General features: G+C 47.1%; 1 protein-coding gene across 2 annotated transcripts in view; it reads left to right on the top strand.

Annotated features, from left to right (window-relative positions):
- Positions 1-25,701, top strand: part of TTC39A (tetratricopeptide repeat domain 39A) — a 668,968-nt gene that overhangs the window by 377,865 nt on the left and 265,402 nt on the right. For both annotated transcript variants that reach the window (XM_086952421.1, XM_086952420.1), the window contains exon 2: positions 6,195-6,299. In XM_086952421.1, coding sequence (XP_086808547.1) covers positions 6,195-6,299 — 105 coding nt within the window. The remainder of the gene's footprint in view (positions 1-6,194; positions 6,300-25,701) is intronic.

The following is a 25,701-nucleotide window of genomic DNA, read 5'->3' as shown; positions in this document are numbered from 1 at the left end:
CCATGACACAATGTAGGTGTTGCGCCAGAGACTCTAACGCCAACACAAACCATAGGGGTGACGAGGGGCATACCTGGCGAGTTCCCAGAGAAATATGATATGTGGGCGATATAAGCGCTTCCGTCTTGGCCCGGGCTATGGGATAAGTATAAAGCAATTGAATCCATTTACAATATTTGGGAGTATTCCAAACTTTGTTAGTACTGCGAGCATGTATGACCAACTCAATGTGTTGAATGCTTGTTGTATATCTAGTGACAAACATACTGCTAACGGTACTGTCCCCGCTGCTGTGTGCATCAGGGCATATAACGACAGATGTTAAGAGAAGTGCTATGCTTGGGAATAAATACGCATTGGTCTGTGTGTATTAATTTGGGCAATAGAGGAAGTAATCTAGAAGCTAACATTTTACTTATAATTTTATATTCTGTGTTGAGTATCGACATGGGTGGGTAAGATGCCAAGTCAGTGAGGGCCTTATCCGGTTTCAATGGGGATGTGACTATTGCCTCTCTAGTAATGGGGTGTAGCGTGCATTCTGCAAGCGAGGTGACATACAATTGTAACAGTTTCTGGGCCAATACATCCACGTAGGTGGAATAAAATTCAACAGGTAGACCATCCGAGCCCGTGGTCTAATTACGTGCCAATGCTTTTATTGCAACTCGGATCTCTGCTGCAGTAATCGGGGCTGCTAACAACTTAGCAGTCGACTCCGTTACAATGGGAAGGTCTATTCTCTAAAGAAATTGTGTCCGTCATATCTAGCAGAGGAGCCACGTAGAGATTTGTATAATGTTATGGGAAATTCATGTTTATGCCAATTTGAGAAGTAACCAGCATGTGTTGTGCATTATATATCGCTAGAGTAGGAGTGGGAGTCAATGGGGGCGCGATCAGTCGCGCCAATAGCGTACCAGCCCTATCCGCTTCGGCGTGTGTACGCAATGTGTAAGCATGTAGATCGTGTCGGCAGCCGCTCCAACAGTTCAGAATACTTGATCCTAGCTTCCTGTAATTGCTCCGCTCCCGTCTCGTTTGCCTGACTGCCATTTCTAATGCCTGCAACTTATCTTCTAACTCCGCTAAGTCCCTCATCACCTCCCTTCTAGCTCCCACAACGTTTCCCATAGAGACCCCCCGTATTGTTATTTTAAAGGTCTCCCACTCTGCCGATCTGGTTGTTGCCGTGCCTTCATTTCCCGCAAAATACGTACTGATGGTTTCAGCTAGCGTGGCTTGAAATACCTGATCCTCTAAGTTCAAAGGTTGCAGCCGCCATGTTGGTATAGGCGTAGGGACCTGTCCCCAGTGCAATGTCAGTTCTATAGGGTTATGGTCAGAGATGGTTTTACCCAGGAAAGTACGAATGGCAGGGAATAATCTGGGGTTCAAAGAAAAGGATCCCGATGGGTATGTAGGTTATGTGGGTGGGAGTAGGAGTATTCCCTCATATTTGTGTGATGTGACTGCCATACATCCAAAGATTCCACTACATGCCAATCTAGTCAGTGCAACAGCCTGGGTCACAGCATTGGTGTTCGGAAAACGGGGATGGGAGCGGTCCCTGTGTACATCATGGGATGGTTGCAGTACCCATTAACGATGGGTACTGCAACGAGTCTGAGAGTGCCTGAGTTAGCCTTGATAAAAATGCGTCTTGATCCACATTTGGATCATCGATGGAGCCCAATACTACCTGTTTACCATGTAGGGCTCCCAAATCAAAACATACCTGCCTTGGTCATCTATTCTAGACTCACTCTGAGCAAAGGGATTCCCGCCCCTCTAGAAAAGGCGGAGTACGCTGTTGCGTACAATTGGCTCCTCCATCTTTTCTGCAATTTACTCAATACCGATGGTAGTAAGTGCATCTCCTGAAGATATGCTATTTGAGCCTTGCATCGGTGTAGCTGGGCAACTATTCTGTGTCTCTTCTAGACCGACCCCATGCCCCGGACATTCCAGGATATAACATTATACAATTTGATAGCCGACATTGCTAGTTAATCAAAAAGACCCTCCTGCCCCATCCCCAACCCACCGGCCCCCGCCACCCTCATCAAAATGTGCGGCAATAATCAAAACAATACAAACAACCCCCAATGGTGGGTCCAATGATTGAACTTCGCCCAACCAAACTGTGCAAAAAAGGGTAACATGATACACTTGGAACTCTTGCTTTCGCTTGTAAGGTAAGCTGCATGCTCAGTACAAAAGTTTCCTGGTATAAAATAAGAGTACGTGCCCAGGACGGGCCAGGCCTACATACTACTATACTACCCCCTCCGTGTGTATACAGCAGTAAAACCTAATCATTTTACAATATAGACTTGTTAGGAATGCATTGAGGTTCTACATGGTCCTACTGCTGAAGTGGGTGTATATGTTTCAAACACTTAGCGGCAGCGTTCTTTCCATCACCTTCCTGGCTCAGCCCAACGGGTCATGGCTGTGTTGAGTAGTTTCAGACGGGAATAATGCCACACTGTTCCCCTCATCTGTAGGGCTAGTACTGATTGGCGGCCTTGAAGCTCAGAGTGCTTCAGCAGTCTGAAGGGCCTCCTGCTGGGCCTCCATACCTTGCTGATTAGGTGGGGATAGGATCCCACACTCTGCGTGACCAGGCCTGTCCTGCGCCGCCATGGGGCCCGCTGAGATTTCGGTTGTGTTGATTCCAAGCGCCTTTCCGACAACACATCAGGGAAGTGCCTGTCCAACCAATCTCAAGCACTGTCAGGGGTGTTAAAAAACAAAGAACGTTGGTTGTAGTTAATCTTAAGTTTGGCTGGGAAAAGCAGTGCAAATGTCAAGCCCGCTGCCTGGACTCCTGCTTTGACTTCCATAAATGAGAAGCGCTTCCACTGAACTGCCAGTGTGTAGTCTGAGAATATAGAAATCCTTGCATTCTCCACTTGCAGCAGGCCATGATCCGTCGCCGCCTGCAGCACATGATCCTGATCCCTATAATTCAATATTCTTGCCAAGACTTGAAGTGGGTTAGAACCGGGTATGGGCTGACGCGTGTGCATACGGTGGGCGCGTCCCATGGTAAAGTGCGGAGGCAGGCCCAGTTGGGCCACTGCAGACTTCAGCCATTCCTCAATGTAAATCGTCGGGTTGGGGCCCTTCGTCCCCTCAGGAAGTCCCACAATCCGAAGGTTGTTGCATCTCGCCCGCCCCTCCTCATCGTCGACACGGGCTTGCAAAGATTCTATCTGTTGGCGCGTCTGCTTTAACTGCCCATTATGGTCCGCTACTTGAGGCCCCATCGTGTCCAGCAGTTGCTCAGTGTTCTTGACCTTATTGAATAGCTTCCTGTGGTCATCCTTAAGTAGGTTAAGTTCCACAGAGATGGTGCCTAGCTGGCTCTCGATCGCTGAGCGTAACTCAAATTTCCTTAAAGATCAGGTCCAGTTTGTCACCAGGAGGGGCCGCCGCAGCCCTCACCTCCTGTTGACGAGATCTTCCCAATGAAGACTCAGAAGGTGGCGAGCTGGAGCACCTCCATTGGACCTAGAGTTGGTACTCAGCTTCCCTCTACCCATGTTGACTACTGATCAAGGAACTAAAATCCACGCACTAAAGCATCCGCACCATTCAATAGACCAGGACCAGCCTCTAATAATTGTGGTAATGGGAGCCCTCACGATTCCGCTCCCCGCGTTGTAAAGAGCGGCTATGTGTTTCCTGCGGGTCACTCAGGCAGCACTGTTTCTAATTCATCATGCCATGGTCCAGACAACCAAACAGCCCCGTGAGGTCTTACAGCCAACTGTTAAGTGCACCAACAAGGCACTCCCCCACTGCAGCTCCGTAGTAGTGTAGGTACTCTAACCAATAGAGGAGGGGCACGAGTGTTGGTGATCCTGAGACTGGTCTCTGAGTCTGCCAATGTCGTGCCTACAAAGCACACCGGTTTTGCACTAGCACCAATACCCCTGGGGGGCAACCAATAGCCAATTGTAGCAGCGCTGTAGCAGGAGGTGCGCCCACGTGGGCCCCCTACAAGATCCAGGCCCCCAGAGGTCCACCGCACCAGGAGCTTTTTCTTGGTCAATCCTGTTAGGAGGAATCCTCTCTTGCAGAGGGTGGGGGAGATAATCTGCCCCTGCCGACCTCCCCGTACAGGCAATCAGTAATTCAGTGTTGCGTCGCCGATCCCGGCATCTCCTCAGCTCATACAGCACAGTTACACTCCTCATCTTTGGCGCACGATCTCCATCCAAGTAGAATTGGGTTCCAACGATCTTTGGTATACGGCGCGCCCCTCTAGGCTCAAAGCCAGGACCCTGCATTCACCAGCACCCCATCCCCAGGTCCACCACACTCGGGCCGCCCCTCAGTGGTATCAGCAGGCCAGTCTTCGTCTGCTGGCCCGCCACTCAGTCAACATTCACACCAGCCTGTATTTGTGTGTCAGTGGCACAGCCCTGAGGCAGCCAACTGAGGAGGGGGCATCGGTGGCAAGGACCCAGGCCCCGCCACCAGACGGTGCGGAATCACATGACTAGTCGTGCCTTCAAGTTTGTGCTGGTTCTGCCTCCCCCTGGGAGGGGCCCGAATGCATCCCAAGCAGGTCAGTGCCAGATGAGGGCAACATGCACTCTGTACCTGGACCCACCCCTTGGGGGTGAGTCAGCATCAGCCGGGGGCGGGGGAGACACGTATCACGATCGTACTCCGCCACTGGAAACGCAGACTCAGGAGTGTATCTATGACTCCGGCATCCCTCACAGCTTTCCGACCAGGTTAGGGGATAAGGAGGGGCAGCATACATCGCCCCTCATGTGCGACCTACAGCCATGTAGCGTCGAGGCCCTCCGGGTTTTCGTGCATGGCGTGCCTCCTCAGGCCCAAAGCCTGGAGCTCTTGTGCAACCTCTTTCCGACTTTGGGTCTATCCTAGCCGGCACAACGTCAGGCGAGTCTGCGGCGTCAGGATGACCCTTACTGTCACCAGGCCCACGGCATCACCGACACTCACCACCATCGATATTCGGGTCGGGGCATTCCACAGTGCTGCAGCTTTAGGGTACTGGGTGCACACCTCAATCTGCCATGTCCACGTTCCGCCAGCCCCACTCCCACGAAGGGGTCCAGAGATAAATTTTCAGATTTGGCGGCCCGGACGTAGCTCGTCACTTATGTGACCTCCATCTTAGGCTGCTAGCCACGCCCCCCGTAGAATATATGCAGTTAACAAGGCTGACAACAAAGTGCTGTTTGCCACAACAAAATAAAGATCAGTAAATATGATATTGTATGACCTATCGGGACACGACTAGGCAATTTAGTTTCATCAGCATCTTGAAATGTTACATTGTTTCACACAGACTCACCATGAAATCATGACGTTCTCGGGTCTTAGTGTGCTTTTTTTTGGGCAGGCCCTCTCTTGACAAATGGGCTTGATTGCCAGTATGTGACAATGGCTCTCGTGCCACTTTGTTATCATTTTTAATCTTGAGCTTACCAACAGAATAATATGCTGTAGCAAAGTTTTCGCTTTCAGGTATTGCTCGTATAGGAACTATTTGCTAACCTGCCCCTATAAGGAGAAACGCGTGTTGGCTGAGTGTTCATTAATATAATTGATTCACTGAATCGTACCTGAATTTTAACTGTAAATTTTTGAATATTCTAATGGTTTTTGGTATTTCTGATGACTTATGTAAATAGCTACATAAAGGATTTCTTTCTGACAAACTTAAATCCAGAATCGTGTATTCATTTAGGAAACGGAGTGAATCATACAAGTCGTTTTCATTATGTATTTGCATCTCATCTTTGCACACAAAATTGATTAGATTTTGGCTTTTAACTAGACAGATGCATTTACAATCAATTAACAATTTATCAGGGTATTATTGCGCAAAGGGTACAACTAAATAAATCACTTCTTGCCTTACAATTACTCATATAGGAACTCTTTTCTAATTAGGAGATCACTGTAATATTCGTGGCATTGCACATTTTTAATTTGAACAGCGCATTACTCATTTTTATTTGTGATTTTCTTGAATAGTTTAATTTAATGTAATTTTTGCAGTAAATTATGGCAGTCTTGAAAGCCAGAGCTCTATTTAATAACTTCTTCTTCCGTAGAATGGCATGATGAGTGCATGACGTGCTTATATGCAGACTTTATTAATAGCATAATACTGTTTTAATTCTGTCTCTCCTGCACAGGGCTCCTCAGTCGGACCTGAACGTTGCCCTCGGCGAGTGTATGACTGCCCTCGACTTGTTCCTAAGCAACAGCTTTCCAGACGCGCTGGCCCACCTGCAAGCCAAGTAAGACATGATTGTGCCTGCCTGCTTTGCACTGATCGCGTAGAAGGGTTGTAGCAAGTGGTAATTACTCGACTAATAGAGTTTACTGCTGGTTGTAATTGTGTGGTTATCGTATTTTCAGATTTCCTTGAAATCTCCAAATAAAGATTCATGCGAAAGCACAGAACTTATATCTAGGGTGGGAATGACTGTGGGCCTCAATTATGATACCGACTCGCAATCCACCAATGGGCACGCGGATTGGTTTAGTGAATGCAGATGCACACTGTGATGGGGTAGGTCACATTGCAAATTATACGTTCGTAGAAGGTCTCAAAATGACTGTCCTAATGAATATTAATTAGGAAGATCTCAATTGGCAGCTGATGCAGGAATGGGGTCCGCGTGAGATAGCAGATCTCCATCCCTGCATATGTATTCCCAAACAGGAAACATATTTCGTATTTAAATCAACCACTGTCCATTAAGGGGACAGGTGCTACTTTTTTAGGAGCCTCTCTTCGGGAGTGGTCCCATGGGTCTCTACCTGCTCCCTCTGAAGCCACAAAGACAATTGCCTCCAGTGAAATCCATTCTAAAGGGGCAGTTTCCCCTTTGTGAATCAATTTCCACCCCAATTTGGTGATCAGTGACTCGTAGCTGATCAATGGTTTGCGACTGTGGTTACAGCCCAAACCATGGATATATTCCATTATAAGTCCGTAATGGCGGCGCCTCTCTTTTTCCCTATCCTATTTACGATTCACATGTTTGAAACACTTTGCCCACTCATACAAGGGCTCTGATATATTTTAAAAAAGGCTTAATAAGGTCAAAATTCCTATGTTTCTATGATTCACAGGCTTTGAGACCACAAAACTCCTTTGCATACGAGCCCCCAGATTGCTTTCCAGTAATCTTGCTGAAGCACAGACTTTTCTTACTAGACCAAGTGCTTAGGTAAATACGGTAATTTTCCTAATATGAAGGAGGTGCCTTGCTGCTTAGTGGCTCTGTGCAGCACAGGGGAGAGGAGTTGGCCTAATGGCTAGGGAGATCAACCTCTAATCTGGGGAACTGGGTTCGAGTCTCGGCAGTGACACTGAACTTCCTGTGATTCTGGGTCAATCACTTAATCTCCCCGGCCTAACAAAAAATAATGTGTCCTCGTGTAATGCAACTGGTGCTATGTAAAGCGCTCTGATACCCAATTTGGGTCAAGTTCGCGCTAAATAATCATTGTTAAAAAAAAAATGCATTTATTCAACTGCACTCACTGTTTATTACGACCCCCACCAAGCCACCAGCCCAGTCTGGAACACCAGGAAAAAAGTAAGGCAGAAAGGCCACATCGCTAAGTGTGCCCGGCTCTGTCCACTTAAATAGTCACTTGGACCAACGAGTCCTACTGATGAGACTTTCTTCTGCGAAAACTCCATGTGCCTTTGATAATCTACCAATCTCATCCATCCACATGATGTGCCCAGTTCTTGACTTGTGGACGTTGCCATCAGACATCTCGCACTACATGTGGGAAACATCATTACCCCGCAGTCTTTATCCCGACCAGCCTTTACAATGAGGATGGTATACAGCATGCGACATTACCACGCATTACTGTAGTAAGCAAGTTGTTACAACGACCTGCTGTAAAGGGCGCTTTGTTGGGATGGTGTTGGATTTTTAAGTCCAACACCTTCTCTACTGTTGCATAGACTGGAGTTGAAATAGTAATTCATACTATTCCAAAGTCCAGCGCCCCCTAAAGCAAACAATAATGAAATGTCTGCTAAAGTAACGCAGGGTACTGGCTGCGTGGTAAAGGAGTGCAGGGTAAATGCCTGCAGGGTTTCGTCATACAACCTCTAGATGTTGAAGTTGCTGAAGGAAATAATTATGCACAGATTTGTTCTTTTCCCCTTAGCTGTTTAGCCATAGGGGTAAATACGCAAGGAGCCTGGCAGTTCATTCGCAGAGCCGTGGTGCCATAAGTGTGAAACATGTCTCGACCACGGTCACTAAGTTCCAAAATGATGGCATCAGCATTAAGAGCCTGACCGTATTAGTAAAAATACATGCTCCCCACCACCTTCAATATGAGAAACACCCAAACTCTACAGCTAACCTTAGAGCCTCTATGTTGGCAGGCCAGATGGTGGACCTAGGAATTACAGCTCCAAAGGTAAGCGCTCATGCTGTTGTCAGGCTACAGGTCCGGCTGGCACCAGACCCATACCCCTAGGCACTGCCACTGAAACTGTGACACAGTGGAGGACACAACTATGCTATAGGGTTGGTTAAGTTATAAGATAAGTAAAGACAAATGAGATGGCAAGGAAAGCAAATTATGGGATAGAGTGGAATCCATTTATTACTATTTTATCATTTTAATGCATATTATTGGAAAAAGGAGGAAATACAAGCTTCTAACAGAACGAAATTGTCCCCATTCAGTAGATCCTGTTGAAAAAGTTATGCGCTAACACTGCACGATTTCATCAATATCGAATCACAGGTATCTCTCCATTTTATTAACACTATTTGTCTAGCTCAGAAAGTGAAATTAATGGTGTATAACATACAATGTTACACTCAGTAGAAAAAAGCCTACATATACACACTTCCAATGAAAGGTGAAGCTCATTCATTTAGTGCATCACAGTTCTGTCCTACTTTATGTTTCCAGTTTCGGGTTTACTGTGTCATGCCATATTCTGCGAGTGCTGTGTGATGGAGACTTGCACTTCTGCTCTTGGCGTGGTCCCAATTCTATGTGAATTTGGTTGTCTGTGTTCGTTATTGATTCTATGTAAAAGTACTGACCATTCTTGGTTGTCTTTAGTGATTGCCATGACTTAGAATGGCTGATTAAACAAGAAAAATGGTTCAGTAGTGAGAAAACAGTCAGTTTGGTTACTGCGGTTAGTGGTTCTGTGTCAACGTGCACAGCAGGGTACTGGGGTCTGTATCTGCTCTGTAACATGGTTTTAGCTTTCTGCAATCTTTGGGGCAATTGTGTGTGATGAATTTTTTTAAAAAATGAGCAGGCTAGTACGTTTTTGTCGGCAGTACCTACTGGCTGTGGCTAAGCCACAAATATCAGTGCAGTGAAGGGCACCTTTTCCATAGGATGTTTGTCTGTGCGGACAGTCAGTGGCGCCATTCACTGTAAGACATTTTTAAATGAGTGAGGTCAGGCTGTGGTATGTGTTTGTATTGGCAATCAGTTCAGTTCAGTTTGCTTTATTCGACTTTGGTTTAAAATCATAAAAGCTTACAGTTAAAAACAGTCATAAAACAAAACATACAGTAGCACAAAGTATGTACAAGCTAAAAAACTTGGGCCCAGCCTGTGGGAATAATTTAATCATTGTTTAAGTGCTTTTTATAGGCTTAGCATTCACAGGTCTACCATTACATCAAGTTGTTATTTACTACAAACAAATTAATAGAACTTCCTATGCTTGTAGATGTTGTACATTGGTTCGAAACGATTAAAAGCGGGGAAGCTACTACCATTCAATACACAGGCCTTTCGGCCCATCAAATGATTGTATCCTGTTTTTGGTCTTGGAAAAGTGGGATGTGACGCACTGGGATAAAAGTCATGTAAATCCCAGGTGGGTATAGGGCTGTCTCCTTCTTGGGGCTGCCAGGTTTGCAGATATGGGACAATAGTTCTGTTCCTAAATTTAACTAGCACTAGGTCACCAGGAATGTCTTTTGGGAGAGAACCTAGCCAGCCCACCCTTCTGACACTCACTATACTTCCATTAAGGTCGGTTGGCAGAGGTCTATTTTTTGTTAACCAAAACGTAACCTTATTTAATAGATCTTCTTGTCTTTTGACTTTTCCATAAGAGAGTGCTGGTACTCCCGAAAGGACATACACAAATGGAGCAGCCTCCGGGGGTAGTTATATATGAGGTGCTTTATTGAGCTCTGCTCTAGGAGCAGTATACTATGCTAATATGGGTTTAGAAGGGATCTTGGGAGCCTTTGGGGCTGGTGTATTAAGGGCTAGTGGCTGAATTTGGGCATTAATGCTTTGTGTAGACGGCGTAGGTACTTCGGAGGCAGCAGGTGGCTGGGAATGGTTAGATGTAACAACGTTTTTTGTAGGTGGCAAGTTGGCCTTGATCAATTCTTCTAAGCCCGTTAGCCTGTCCCCTAGAGTCTTTAATTTTTCCACCAACGGCGATGTAATAGATTTAATCAATAGTTCAATCTGGGACAATAAAGCCAGCTGGGAGGGAGGTGCTAGATGGTCTAATTCTTCGGCAGCCTCTGCGGTTAAGGGGGAATTAGGTCTCTGCCGCATGCTCGTACGTCAGAAAGCTCTCCAAGGGGTACAGATCAGCCAGGACCTCACAACCCCCCTCTCTCCACTCCCGGAAGGACATCTGGTGTTCGACTTCTACTATGGGTGCCAGTATCCAGATCGGTAGATCTCTATGGAATGGCGCTGATCGTAGGACCCGTTCTATGAATCGCTGCCATACGGATGCTGTATGCCTTACTATGTAAGGTAACCTGGTCTCAGCCCCCCCTGCGCATCAACGCCATCTGAAGCTCCGGAACCGACGCTCTCCCTGCTAGCAATCGCGTTTCCCAGACATCCGCGTCAGCAAACCATCTGGCGGCTGGAAGTAGTTGTGCAGCATAATAGTATAGATCAAAGCGTGGGGACTCCAAACCCCCCTCCTCATAGAAGCGCACGACGGTATGGAGTGCCACTTTGCTGCGCCGACCCGCCCAAAGCAGGAATGTGAGCAGTGTGCTAAGGGTCAAAAAAATCCTCGGCGGGAGAGGGCACAACATGTTCTGAAGGACATTCAGTGTCCGTGGCAACATGACCATTTTGGCGATGGCCAGTCGTCCCATTAAAGATAGTGGCAGCGTGTTCCAGAATGCACTGATTGCATGAGTCCATGTTGCGGGCCAGTGATTGCACCTCCGTAGAGGTCAAGTGGATGCCTAGATATCGGAAACTGTCCCGTTCCCAGCGCACCCCGAGTTCTGGTAAGTCTTCAAGTGGCACCAATACAAATCCCGATAGTGGGAAAATCAGGGATTTGCTCTGATTAAGCCGCAGGCCCGACACCTCACCAAAGCGGTTTAGATGGTGCAGTAACAACGGGAGCGCCACCCTTGGGGCCTTCAAGTAAAACAAGGCGTCATCCGGATAAAGCGACAGAAGATTACACGTGTCCCCCACCTGGATGCCCCAAGGCTCCATCTCAGCTCGAATCCTCACAGCGAACGGTTCTATCGCCAGGGCAAAAAGCAGTGGCGACAGGGGCGCCCTTGTCTTGTGCCCCTTCCTAACTGCCACTCATCTGACCTTGCAGCTCCCAAACGTACCCGGGCGCAAGGGGAACTGTATAGAATACGAATCCAAAGGCAAAAGTTGTGCCCCAATCCCGGCAGCCGGAGGACCTCCTGCAAGAAGCCCCAGTCAACCGTGTCAAAGGCCTTACCAAGATCTATGGAGACCAAGACCGACTGGTCATCTCTATCTCGTACTTCATGCTGGATATGGCTTAAGCGTCGCAGGGATAAACCTGCACTGATCTTGGTGAACCAAATGCTGCATGTGGGGTGTTAGCCGGGTGGATAAGAGTTTAGTCAATATTTTCACGTCGGTATTTATCATGGTGATCGGACGATACGATGACGGATCAAGTTTGTCACCCCCTGGTTTTAGGATCATGCAGATTTCCCCGCGAGCCATACTCTGTGGGAGACTACCACATAGGAATTTGTTGTAAAACTCTGGTGGGAACCCGTCGCTCCCCGGTGACTTAGCGACGCTTAAGGATGGATATCCACCGGGAGCCTCCAATTCCGATGATGGTTCACCGGGGGCCCCCACTGAACCACGCAAGCTACTGGCGAATGGTCCGATAAAAACTGAGCCTGGTGTGTGACGTCCACTGACATGTTGAGCTCTGCACCTGCTACCAAGATTCTATCTAGGAGACTGTATGTGTTGTGAGTGGGTGAGAAGCAGGTATACACCCTCTGTGTTGGGTTCTTCAACCTCCAAATATCGACCGCGCCTACGTTTTCCATAAACTCCCTGAGCTGTACAGTCATTCTGAGTTTAGTGCCCTCCCGGGGTGGAGACCTATACAGGTCTGGATAGAGAACACAATTAAAGTCCCCACACCAGAGGATAGGAGTCCCCAGGTCATGGGACAGGGCGTCCTGCAAGGCCTGAAAGAAGGTTGGGTCATCCGTGTTGGGTGCATAAGAATTCAAAATGAGCATGTCCCTAACATCCAGCTTGGCCCTGAGAAGCAGGTACCAACCCTGTATGTCTGCCTCCACATACGGTATAGCAAATGGTACCCCAGGTGCCACCCAAATCAGAACCCCCCTGGCATAAGTGGAGAAGTATGCATGGAATAATTGACCTCACCACTTTTTACCCAGCTTCTGTGCCCCGTCGTCTACAAGGTGTGTATCCTGGAGACATGCAATTGAGACACCATGTCTTCAAATATCTTAGTGCACGTGCCTAGCCCCCTCACATTCCAACTCATAAATTTATACCCCATGCTTTCTGTTGTATTCTACCTCGCAAAACATTACTGTATACAGTGTAGTTCCCCTCCGGTGCCCGGAATGTAATACAAACGATGCCTGAAACAGTCCCCGGCAACATCCCCTTCCAACAGCCCCCACCCACGAGCAAAATACCAGCAACAACAAAACCTGCCAATATGCCCTTTCCCCACTGGTGCCAAGACGTGCACAGCCACCCCATTCTCCCAACAAAGCGAACCCACTCAAGAAAGGAACTAACCCCCCCACCTCCCCGACTCCCAGCAAGGCCACTCACACACTATTAATATTAAGTCAGGGTCCAACCCATCCATTCCAAGGCTAGACTCTCTCCAGACACCAGGCACCCTGCCTCCATCCCTCCCCCCTTGGACATACTATACTAAAGGAAGTGGGCTCCCCTATGTGTTATTCAGCACTCGCATTCCCCACAGGGGGAGACCCATGCAGGCCAAGAATCATAACCTCCATCAAATCAGTCAATGCATCCATCTTCTCCGATTCTTCAAGGTGGAGGCGCCGACTCCGGGGTCATGGCCCCTGCTGTTTGAGGGATCGCAGAGGCAGTAGGCAAAATGGCCTCCATCGAGACCTGTAGGGTGTCGGGGACTAGGATGTCATTGGACTCGGAAGGTTTCAATAACATCGACACATCTCTGGCGTCTGACGGTTCCAGGCGTATGGCTCCATCGTTTCCCACCGTAACTCGGTGCCTCTCCTCATTCTCAGCTGTCTGCAGAAGGGCGCCGTCGTCTGCTGGCGCGTCTGCACGATCAACGGGTTCCCCAGTTCCTGCGGGAGGCCTCTCGTTCGCCCGGCGGGAGGTCATCGCCCCTAATCTCCAACCATTCCCAGACGTCCCCCGGGGAGTCAAAGAAATGCGCCTTCCCCTGGGACAGTACCTTAAGCTTGGCGGGGTAGAGCAGCATGTACTGTAGGTGCATCTTCCGGAGTTTGTTTGACACCCAGAAAAGATTTCCGCTGCTCCTGGACCTGCTGGGTGTAATCAGGGTAAATAGAGACCCTGCTATTCTCGAAGGTGAGATTTGGTGATTCCCTCGCGGCCCTCAGGATATAGTCCCTGTCGCGGTAATTGAGGATTTTGGCAATGAGGGCGCGCGGTGGGGCCCATGGCGGCGGCGGCGGAGGAACCAGTGCTCTATGCACTCTTTCAATCACGAAGACCTCCGACAGACCCCTCGGACAAAGTTCTGCTCGGATCCAGTTTTCCAGGAAGCGCTCTGCGTTGCCCGCCTCCGCCCATTCCGGGACACCAAGGACCCTGATGTTACTGCGGCGCGCCCGTCCTTCCGCGTCTTCTGCTCTCCGCTCCAGGGCTCCTGTCGTGGCCGTGAGTTGTGAGACTGTTTTTTTGAGGGACGCCACTTCTCCCTGCAACTGCGCAATGTTCCCTTCAGAATCCGTAACTTTATCAGCTACTTTACGGAGGTCCGTCCGGAGCAAGTTCACATCAATGGACACTGTTTCTATTTGTCTCTCCAACGCTGAGTGCGAGCCCTGGATCGCCTTCAGCAGCTCCGCCCAAGAGGTCTCCCGGGAGCCTCCGCCCCGTCTTCCTGGCCCTATCTGGCACGTTATCTGCTGTGAGGGAAGTCTCTGGGTGGTGTATTAGGTTATCGTGTTTGGCTGCGATGAACGGGACATCCTGTCTTTACGCATTGCTGATGTCCCCTGCGCTCTCCATCAGCGGCAGTGGTTCCCCAGTGCGTAGTGCCCAATCCGCTCCAAATCCCACTTCAAGGTCAAGTCCCAGTGGAGGCCTACGCAAATCCTAGCTACAATAGTGCGCCGCGACACTCTCAGAAGTCTACGGTCAGCAGGAGCCACTCGGTGCTGCAGGGGGGCCTCCCTTTGTCCCCTCCGCAGGCCGTTTCTCCCGTACTGGCGGGCCAGTGGACCTGTCTCCACTGCGTAACTGTCTCTCTAGTTCATCCGATCTGATAGCAGCCCCCCCGGGAGCAGTCAGTGCTCCCACTGGTATGGTCTCCCATAGCACCAGTAGTGCAAGTGGCAAGTAGTGAGAGTCCTCTTCTGCGCCCACCTCTCCGCCCCGGCGGGTCCTCACCGGGCTATCGGGACTCTAGGCTCCAATGCCTTACGGCGGGTCTCAGCGGTGGCAGCTCCCCTCCAACCCGAGCACCTCCCACTGTGGTCGGGCTGAGGCGTCTCACAATGGACGTCGCGGGCAATAGGGGGAAGCCCTCCTCAGCAGACCCGGGGGGGCACAGGATACTTTCACCTCGGTAGGGCCCCATGCGGCAGCCAACCCCCGACCGTCGCCGTCAATCCTCCGACAACAGGAGAACCCAGTGGCAGTGGGTCCCCCGAATTCTAGCTGTCCTTATCCCAGGGGTGCGGGCCCTCACTGCCGGACGGGTCGGGTCAAGCCCCCCTGCCGCAGAACAGGCGGGCGTAGGGCACTCTCTGTCCGGCGGGGCCCAAGCAGCAATAGGCCTTAGTCCGTCGCCGACCGCCGTCCCGCAACGGGAGACCCCGATGGCAGTGGGCCTCCCAACATCCAGCCGCTATGATTCCGCGGCAGCAGTCCACAGCTCCGGTCGCAGATGATGGTGGGCCCTCCGCCGGGCCGCCCGCGCCCCTCCCTCCTCTGCAGTCCAGGCGGGCACAGTTACCTTCACCTCAGCGGGCCCCGATTCAAGGCCGCTGCATTCCTCGTTGCGGCAGGCCCCGATGGCAGTGGACCTCCCGGCGTTCTGGGTCCACCGAAGCAGGCCTCAATCCCTGGCCTCTATTGACAGCGGGCCCTCCACCGTACCTCCCCGGAACGGGCCCTCCACAGCAGCTCAGGCGGGCGCAGGTCAGAGCACGCACAGTGGGTCCTGTCGTCCCTCTCGTGCCTGTCGCCATGGGAAACCCCAGTGGCAGCGGGCTCCCCGGCGTCCAGTCGCCACAGCCTCACGAAGCTAGGCCTCAGACCTCTGGTATCTACGGCGCCGCCCCCAGACAGTCTGGGCCGATTCCTCTGCAACGCTGCCTACCAGCAGCCCCAAATCGGGTCCAGATACAGCAGTCAATAGACAGGGCTCGTGGACACCTCAAATTCCAGTTCAAGGGCCCTGTGAGGATCTTTTTAACAGGATTAAAGTGGCAGCCTGCCGGGAGCCGAAGGGGCTCGCGTCCTGTCGGCCATGTTGCTTGGCCACGCCCCCGATATTATGCTTAGTTGACAATAAAAACCAACCAATGCGCCCACCAAATCCGGGAACTGCATGTGAAATAACTTTCAAAGCTTCCCACCGATAAAACACCCCATTTTTCATGAAAATTTCCATCTTTATGTCAAAAAATAAAAAGAATGCAATAAAATGGGAGTTGGTACATTAAATCTCCAACCCATAATTACATGCGCTGTCATTCTTATTTAAAAGCTTAGCCATCTCTGTAAAGGAATAAAAGGGATAAAGACCAATTCTAAAAAATCCCTGTCTCATTTCATAGGTAGTCAAAAAATATGAATACGGAAATGATTGGGTAATTACACCAGGTGTCCCATGAGTGGATAGACAACCTTTCAGTTAACATGTACCTTAAGTCCCTAACTCTAGAGTTTATATCCATTATTAACCACACTTTATTTTTCAGGAAGGTTACTGGTACAGACACAATGGCAGAGTCACATCCTTTCTTAGTCTCGCAGTCCATTTTTAACTCACTTTTCATAATCTCAACTTTACAATGATGCAACTATAACTTCACCTGAATCTTGTCTATTCCAAAATTTCCGAGTGGCGGTTTCAGAAAGTTTGAACCAAGGAATCAGCACAGTCGACAACCTTATGGCATGGGCCATATCCGATTTAGGTGAATTCAGTATAAGTTTCAGACACTGCCCCCCAATATTTTCCCAGTTTCTCATGCCTTTCAAAAATAGACATAGAAAATCATTTTGTTTCCTTTTGAAAGAATGCGTTGTAAGTGAGGCTTTGCAAACGTCAAACACAGCGTAAGTAAAATAGAATCTAAATACCCAAGGGATAGCCAGGCGAAGAATAGAGGTCAAAGTTCAAACTATCCAAATGTTGGTAAAGTAGTGCCTTATTTTTTTTAAACGGATGTTATTGCATTTAACAATCGCACAATGTATACAGTAGCAGGAGTCTCTGCCTGATTAATCGATGAGCAGAGAAACATGGCATTGTGTGGAAAGGCCTGTAACCGGATCCTCTGCACCAGTCACCCTTTCTCACCTTCCCCTCCCTCCCCCTTCTTACCTCCCCCTCCCTCTTCCTTCTGCAGGTCGCTACAGTGCATTAAGTATGTAACAGGATCACTCCCACTCTGGATTCCTTCTCCATCCTAGTCCCTCCCTTCTAATAAGTTCATCATGTCGGCTACCCTTTATTCCCCTGGGTCCTCTCTCAGCGCTCCACCCCCAGGCCTTGAAGTGTTGGGCTCCCAGATGGAGACCCACCCAGTGGCTTAGTCTCTCCCGATTCTGGGTCTTTCATGCTATCTACCAGCGCCTCCCAGGCTCTGGCTCGCTCAATTGAGCCTATCCCCCCTCAGAGCGCTTCTAAGCAATACCCCCCTTCACATCCTGCCCATCTCACCTTTCCATATCGTTTAGTAAAGTAGTGCCTTATTAGGTAAAATATAATCTCTTTGAGAAAATTTCGTTTTAGCCCCCTGGTAGTAATGGCTTAAAGCAGCACCAAAACAACAGTAAATTCAAGACATCAGTAAAATTGCCAAATCAGTTTAGTAAAAAGTAGAAAAATGTAATGAACAAAACAAGATTTTATACTGGAATGTAAAGGTGTTCCACTGTAACAGCAAGAGTCAAATGAGATTGGAGAAACTTGGTAATATCAACCAGAGATATTGTGTTTACAGGCAAAACACATTGCACATAAAAATTGTGCTACTGTACGGCAACTTGAATTTGATATCATTGCTTTTACCTTCCAGACAGTGCTGGTTGGCTGTCTTGCTAGGTCGGGTTATTTGCGCATGGAGTACATGCGATCAACACCCAAGGCCGATGGGTGATGGATCAAGTCAGTCACGATTGCAAAGTTTTCCTCTTGTGATCCATGTGTGACACTAATGACACTAATGTTGACTAGTCTGTCATCTGTCCGATTCACTGGCTTTAAAACCTACTGGGTAGGATAGCCAACTAAGTGTGTGTGGGGACTTCAACTGTGTAATGGAGTTTAGCTTGGATCTTTATAAGCCTACAAGGAGAAACACAGTATCGACCATGTTGAAGCAAATTTTATTGGTTGCTTGATTCTTGGCAATCTTCACAGATTAGGAAGCTGCACTGTCATTTTCTACTCATCACTTACAAAAACAATATTCTTGTATTGAGTCATTTCTCATCTCTCAATGAAATACTCATTGATGCCTCAGTAGTATTTTATCCTAGTATAGATCAGGTCATAAACCTATGTCTATTTCCATCCAGATACCATTGGTCACCCAGCTGCCAGAAGGAGCAAAGTAAGGAGCTCAGGGGGACTTTTGAGAGGTCATGAATAAGTGAAGCATAGGGTATAGCATACATATCTAAAAATATTATAGAACGTTTGGCATACAATTTTAACCCTGCCCCAATATCCGTTGTTTAAAATACCATGAAAGCTACCCACAGTAATAAAAAAACAATCTAATGAGAATATGATGTTGAGGTGGTAGTTTCAGTTATTGGAGATGTAGATCCTATGTCTCTCTGGAGGCTTTTGTTTTTAATTAAGACATTCCTCCCTCACGGGGCAGAATGTTCTAGTGGCTCTGTAGCCCTCCATAGCTGGCTGATTGATTAAATCTTATATGAGTACTGGGAGTAATGCCCCCTCAGGACTGCCTTCAATAACTCGCCTGGCAGCTCCATTGTCGCAGTCTCAATATCTCCCTTTTATCTTAAATTGGGAGACCTACACCCCTTTCAAAAATTAAGGATAACAGGAAATCCATTCTGTATTCCCTGTGATTGTTGAGGGCAAGTTTCAAATCATTGGGAAAATAGGCAGCATGTACTTGATGAAAGGTTGTTTCTGTCCTGTTATCTTTTGCAGTTTGCTTTCTTTGTCATTATATTATTTGAATCTGGCAATAATTGTGTGAAGCCTCCCCCCCCCCCCCCGCCACAATCTTCTCTGCAATCTGTCTAATTCTATGCCCCTTACAACTATGTCATAAGGTCTTAGTGTGCTCTCTTTTTTCTCTTCTTTCTTGCCAGAAACCATCATTCAAATCTTAATGTTTAGGGCCAGACACTTTTGGGTTGTTGTGCTACCAGTCCTGATACTTTGTCCTCTGACACCAGAAGCCATCACTTCAGTTCCTTAACTCTCCCTGTTAAATATGCACCCTGTGATTGCTGCCCGTCTTGGTTGCATTTTATGCTTTTTGTAGCATCTCCCACTTAAATTTCTTTGGCTGCCACTGGGTATTGTTAGTGGCCTTGGCTGCTTTTATTTCCAGGGATCCCTTTTATATTGCTGAAGTGTTGATCTCTTTCAAAGTAATGACACTTGTATCTGCTCATTTGCTCTTACCTGAAGGAAGTCTTAGACAACATGTTAAGGAGGATGTGGTTATAGGACCGATTGGCACAGCAGAATCCGATACTCGGGACCAGAAGTGTTGATCACACTCAATCTCCTCTTACAGCTTCAGGGTAATGCAGATACATACTGCACTAGCCTCTGAACAACGCCCTTTTCTTTATTTCATCCTGAATTATTTGTTCTGGCCCTGGTGCCTCGTGAGATCAAGTGTTCTGATTAGCTGCGGTATTTAATCCACCACATAAGATAGGAATGTGACGGTTTTATTCTCATCATACGGTGACCAATTGAGTTGGAAGCCGTCTCCTCTGTTCTGTTCTCTTCTCAGTCTTGTCTCCATCTACCTATGACTTATTGTATGTTCTTCATCCCCGTGTATGTTCTGGGGGTCCCATACTTTCCTTGACTCAGTATTTTACAATGTCAATTTTTTTACTAGAGGTTCCACAATAGGTAATTTGATCGCTCATTTGGGGTCCTGATTTTCATTATCTCTGTGCTCTCCTCTTAGGTTACAGTCTTGTTTACTAGCATTGTCTTATCGATCTGTGTTTAATGTTCTGATGCGTAGACTGCAAGCCCTTTAGAACAAGACACGGGAGAGAACCAGCATGAGTGGACAGAGAAGGCTATAATTGTAAAGTGGTCCTTCATGGAGTTTGAGGTAAATACTCTGAGGGAGTCAGAAAGATTCATCATAAGACAGTAGCATTATGTGGGAGATCAACACTACACTGGGCCAAGTCAAAGCATGATTGACATAAACTCGAGCCAATGGCTGAAAGAGGCTGATCTAAAAGTCAACGGATGAAAGGGTCAAACCCAAAGACCACATATTGCATATTGTAAGCAATAGGTGTGTTTTAGTGCCGCACTGTGAAAAACCAGACCTAAAATCTAAACAACATGGACACCAGAAGCACATAGGAAAACAGTATTTTAACAGTGCTGACAGACAAGGAGTTGCTCTGGGTAGGAGCTCTTATATGACTCCTACCAGAAAAGGGTGCAGACAGTTTTTGGTTAAGAACTAAGTTCTTACGGTATTCAATTGGGGGCAGTTCAGGTGAGTGCAGGAGTTCAGGAAAGATGCGACACGCAGGAAGTAGGAGAGACCTTGAGGTAATGTTTCCTTTCTAGTGCTATTCAATGCCCAACAAGATCTATTTCAGATTGAGTTTCTGTTTCACATGTCCGTGGTGAAACATTCTATTATTGTTTGTCCTGAGTTAGCTTACAGATCTGAATATAGGAGGATCAAGTTGTTCTGCTGATTTTAGTTTCCTATTTATTTCACATTTTCTAGATTTATGATTATTTTGCTTTTTTGCTAGTTTTTACATCATATTTGTATTTGATCATTTCAATTATTTTATCCCTGACTTGCTTTTTGCTTTGTCCCTCGCTGCCATCATCTTCCTATAGAACTAGGGTGACCACCTCACTCTAGGTCATTACAGGCACTATCTCTAGTCCTGAACTATTCCCCCGCAAATAATTGATTTGAGGTGTGTTAGTTTAATTAGTTCTATGGAAGCTAAACAAGACCACTACACCCAGAATGCATTTGTTGATCACATGAGTACAGACTTAAGCTGCGACCACTATCCTGAAGGGTGGGACCTCTTTTTCCTTTTCAAATAAAACATTTTGTCACTCATCTACCGCCCCTTAGGTGGGGTTTACTTAAAAGGTCCACCCCTTCTCCCTGGTATCCCCTGTATTATGAAATGCTGTGCTGTATTTACCTCTTTGTCCCAATTGCAGGTAAGAATATGTTCCTAGGCGCAATTTCCGTGAGATGCGGGGCATAATGAAATTGTCGGTAGAGCGCAGAGGATGCTGTACTTTAGTAGGAGGGTTGTTTAACTGCTCTAGAAGATGGATATTAAGTAAAAGACCTCTGAGCACACTTCCCAAATTACATTGGGCCATGTTACAGAAAGTGCCCGGGGTGCAACAGGCATGTGCGTCTGCTTTGTGAGCCCCTGGGGGACTTTTGTATTACAGAACTGCTCGCTGACACTAGCGCTAGTGCACTACATGGGCTAATGCAAATGAGGGAATCACTTTGCCTCTATGCCCACCTATTATGGATGCAGGCGCAGAGGCAAACATGCCGTAGAAGATTCACTAAAAGCGTGCCACAAAAAGGGTGGTGGACTGTCAGTTCGCCCCCCTGATGGCAACCCTCTGGGGATGAGGAAGGTGATTCCATGGCCCACCCAGACACCCACCTGCAAGAGGATGCAATCAGTCACTGCACCCATTAGCAGGGGGATCTCTAATCCACGCAGGGGCTTTTAAACTGCTGTTCCGTGTTTAACTTAAATGCGCTTCCCCGAGGGCCCTGGGGGAAGCACATTCTTTGTAATATGGTGTACTTTCCTTGTTTGCGCATTGGGCATCTTTTGAATATTGTGCCATGGCGTAAACAAGTATAGTGCACTGTATTCATAATGCGGCCCCTGGTGAGTTGCTGAAGCTCTCCAACATAAATGGTTTGCTGTCCTTCAGTATCTCGTGGTGAGCTGGAAGTCAGAATAGCTCAAAAAGGGAGAGAAGCATCTGAGAGCTTTGCCACTGGGGAAGGCGCCACAGGTAGGCTAGAAGCAGGTAGTCAGTACACATGCGTTTCCAGTGAGCATGAAATGTGGATGCATTCTGGAAACCCCTGTAAGGGGCATGATTACCTTTAACCGGGGTAAGGTGCATGATTACCTTTACCCTTCCCGGTCTGCTATTATACCTCTAGGTTGCGAGTGAGCGGTTCGCTCTGTTGTTGTTCCCTGTGACCCTACACAATGCCGAAACAGGTGATTGATCCAATTCAAAACCGACAGTGGGATATGTGTTTTTTGACATGGCAACGCTCCAAATGGCACACAGCAGTGTCCAGAAAAACACAAAAAAGTTCAGTAAGAAGAAAGTATAGCCTTGAAAGAGGACTATCAACCCTCGAACGAGGAGATGTCCTCCGATGACCGTCAATAATCACATAAAAGGAACTCCTCCAACAACAGCAATTCTAGCACAAACAGATGGGGGACACTGATGTAAGAAGAGAACCTCCACCGACCATGTACGGGTACGGAATGCCTCCATCTAGGGGCCCCCAATGTGGCAATACCCAGCGTTTCTACAGGGCCCACAATAGCCCTTCACCCCCTACAACCCACCTTTTTTAGGCAGAGGCTGGGGCAGAGGAAGAGGAAAAAGAAGGGGAGGCCATCGACAGAAACATGTACAATGGTAGGAACCACCGCAACCTCACACATGCAGCTCAGGAGTCACTCAGGGAAGAAAAATGTATTGCCAATTTATCTGCCAGAACTCTGACTGAAGTTGAGACTAATGTGTTGAGGAAAGGTTTAGGATTTGTTCCTACTCCCAGCAAAATCAATTTAGAGCTAACTGTGAACTACATAATTTTTTTCTGAAAAATAAGATTGCAAGCTTTCTTTTCGGACACGCCAGAAATGGAAACAAAAGACTCAGGGCTTCAAAATCCTTCAACCTTTACACCCAATTCCAACATGGTACACAACGAACTCCTCATGTTTGAACCAGCTACGCTCAAAGATATTAACAGCAATAAAACTCACAAGCCCTTTCACAATATTTCCATATGGAAACCCAAGCCGTACGATCTTTGATAAATGGCACTTTGATCACTATCAAACAGGCTGACAAAAGGGGTGTGATTGTAATCATGTCTTCTAATGACTAAAAGGAAGAGTGTCTCCGTCAATTGCAAGACAATTGTTATTACATCCCAATAGTGGACGACCCCACTGCCCATTTGACTACACACATCAGCAGCATAGCCGCATTCACCCTGAGACCAGGGTGAATAACATAGAACGAGGCCGAGTTTCAAATCCTAGAGTACCGTACTTGTACACTCTACCTAAAATTCATAAGGGAGCATCTTACTTCCACCAGGAAGACCCATGGTCTCCGGGATAGGTTCCTATTGGAACCTTTGTCTAAATTCTGTGATCATTTCTTGAAACCATTGGTAAAAGAGACTCCATCTTTTGTTCAAGGCACAAGAGACATTTTGAATTTGATCACACTGACAAATGCTGAGAGACCAGCGATTGATCCAATAGTCACCCTGGATGTATAGGCCTTATACACAAACATCCCCCTCAGGCCACGCTTGAAGTTGTCAAAGAGGTCCTGAGATCAGGGAACTGGACTTCTCCAACACCAATAAGCTTCATAATGGAATGTACTACCTTAGCCTTAACAGAAAACTTTTTTCAGTTTGAAGACTGCCTGTTCCATCAAACTTGGGGTACTTCAATGGGCAGCACCTTTTCCTAGAGCTTGGTGGTCTGTACATGTCACATTTTGAAGAGAAACATATCCTGTCCCCCACCAACCTGTACACAGAGAATATTATTACATGGTGTTGATATATCGATGACGTACTAATCTTCTGGAAAGGAACTAGGGACACAGTCACCATATTTGTTGGATGGAATAACAATCTGAACCCATACCTCAAATTCACTGCCAATGTTTTGGCGAAATAACTCCCATTCCTAGGCCTAGTTATCAGTCTTTCTGAAGGCTAACTGATTACAGAAACTTTCAAAAAGCCCACTGACAGTCATAGCCTATTAATGTTTAGTAACCATCACCTGAAGGCCTTACGGGAGAACCTTCCCTGTGGGCAGTTGCAGTGTTTACGATGCAACTGCAGTAACATGAGTGACTTCACGGACCAATCACATGACCTAGCGGTACACCTGGCTAGACACGAGTACCCACATTAAAGCTGCACAAAAAAGTGCACCAACAACAATGAGTACCTCCTAGAACCACGAGTGAGACCCCAGGCTGTGGAATTAACGTGCGTCACCACATATACCCTAGTGTCCAACTTTATCAAAAAAGTGATAAACACTGGAGAATTTTGTAAACTGGCAAATTAACATTTAATTACCCAAGGTTTGCATTCAGAAGAACAGCAGACCTTAAAGACATGCTCATCAACACAAGACCTAAAACACACACGCCCCCTGTGCAGAGACAAGTTTGGAATCTACTACCGTAGTGGGCCATTACCCTTGTGGCCATTGTAAGATTTGTCCCCTCACACAGCCAACGAAGAAGGTCCAATTGACTGACACCCTGACATGGATACAACAGAAACACAAACTGCAACACACGCAACTGCGTTTATTTCATTATTTGCCCATGTCAATTGAAATACATAGGGATGACTACTCGTTCTGTCAGAGTACGAATCACGGAGCACTGTAGCAACATCAGGTGTAAAAAGACCAACATTAGGATGTGTGCCCATTACACCACTGCCGGGTATACTTTTGATGACCTGAAATGGACTATTCTAGATAGAGAAAAATAGAAGGTACCCTGCCAATTATTTATAAAGGTCCCAGCTAGAGGATCCTGCTATGATAAAGAAAGGGGGTGGTTAACTCAGGGGCTGAGGTTGCACAGGACAAAACTAAGTCATTCCAAACAGATTCAACAACATGTTGTGAAAAAATACATATTTTTTTATTATTTTTCTCTTCTTAAATATATTCAAATGACATACATGTATAAATTTATATATTCACTGATATTCCACAAAACACAAAGACAAAATTTCCTTTCATGATTAAGATCTGCCCACACTTCATACAAACTACCACACTCATTCACACAGGGATTTTTCTAACTACGAAGGAAGCATTCAACTCTCATTTGTCCATTTCTCTAGTCCTGGCGCAGACAACAGTAGATCTTAATTTAGTTGTCTAAAGCGGGGGGTTCAACTAGGAAGATGGTATTGATACGGGTCCTGGTGTACTTGGAGAGGATTGCCGTATTCCTGGGACAACGTGCCGATGCGCGTTTCGGTGGGAAGCCAATAAGGCCACACCTTCGTCAGGGCCAGGGTAGTATGTTGGGCAGAGGTAAGGAGTAAAAAATCTAGAAGTAAAAAAGTCATGCCTTATTATTTCATTCTTGATAGGCTTACACAAAAAAGACATATTCCAACATTTCATTCTATTTGTATTACTATCACTCTACTGAATACTTTATAAAACGAGTTGATTCAATACATTCCAGGGTGACATTCTTTGACACTGTGCAGCAACAGACCACTTGAAGACACTCCCCGAGCTAGAATTCCCTGTTTCGTGGAATCCAAAGAAGGCATACAGATAGCCTTAGCCAAATGAATAGTAGAATTTCTATCACAACATCGTACAACACCATATATCCTTATTCTATAATGTCACACATTCAGTTTAATCCACCTAAGACCT

This window comes from Lissotriton vulgaris, chromosome 1_1 (assembly GCF_964263255.1).
Source record: "Lissotriton vulgaris chromosome 1_1, aLisVul1.2, whole genome shotgun sequence".
Lineage (NCBI taxonomy): Eukaryota > Metazoa > Chordata > Amphibia > Caudata > Salamandridae > Lissotriton > Lissotriton vulgaris.
This window is presented reverse-complemented; position numbering and strand designations above follow the sequence as displayed.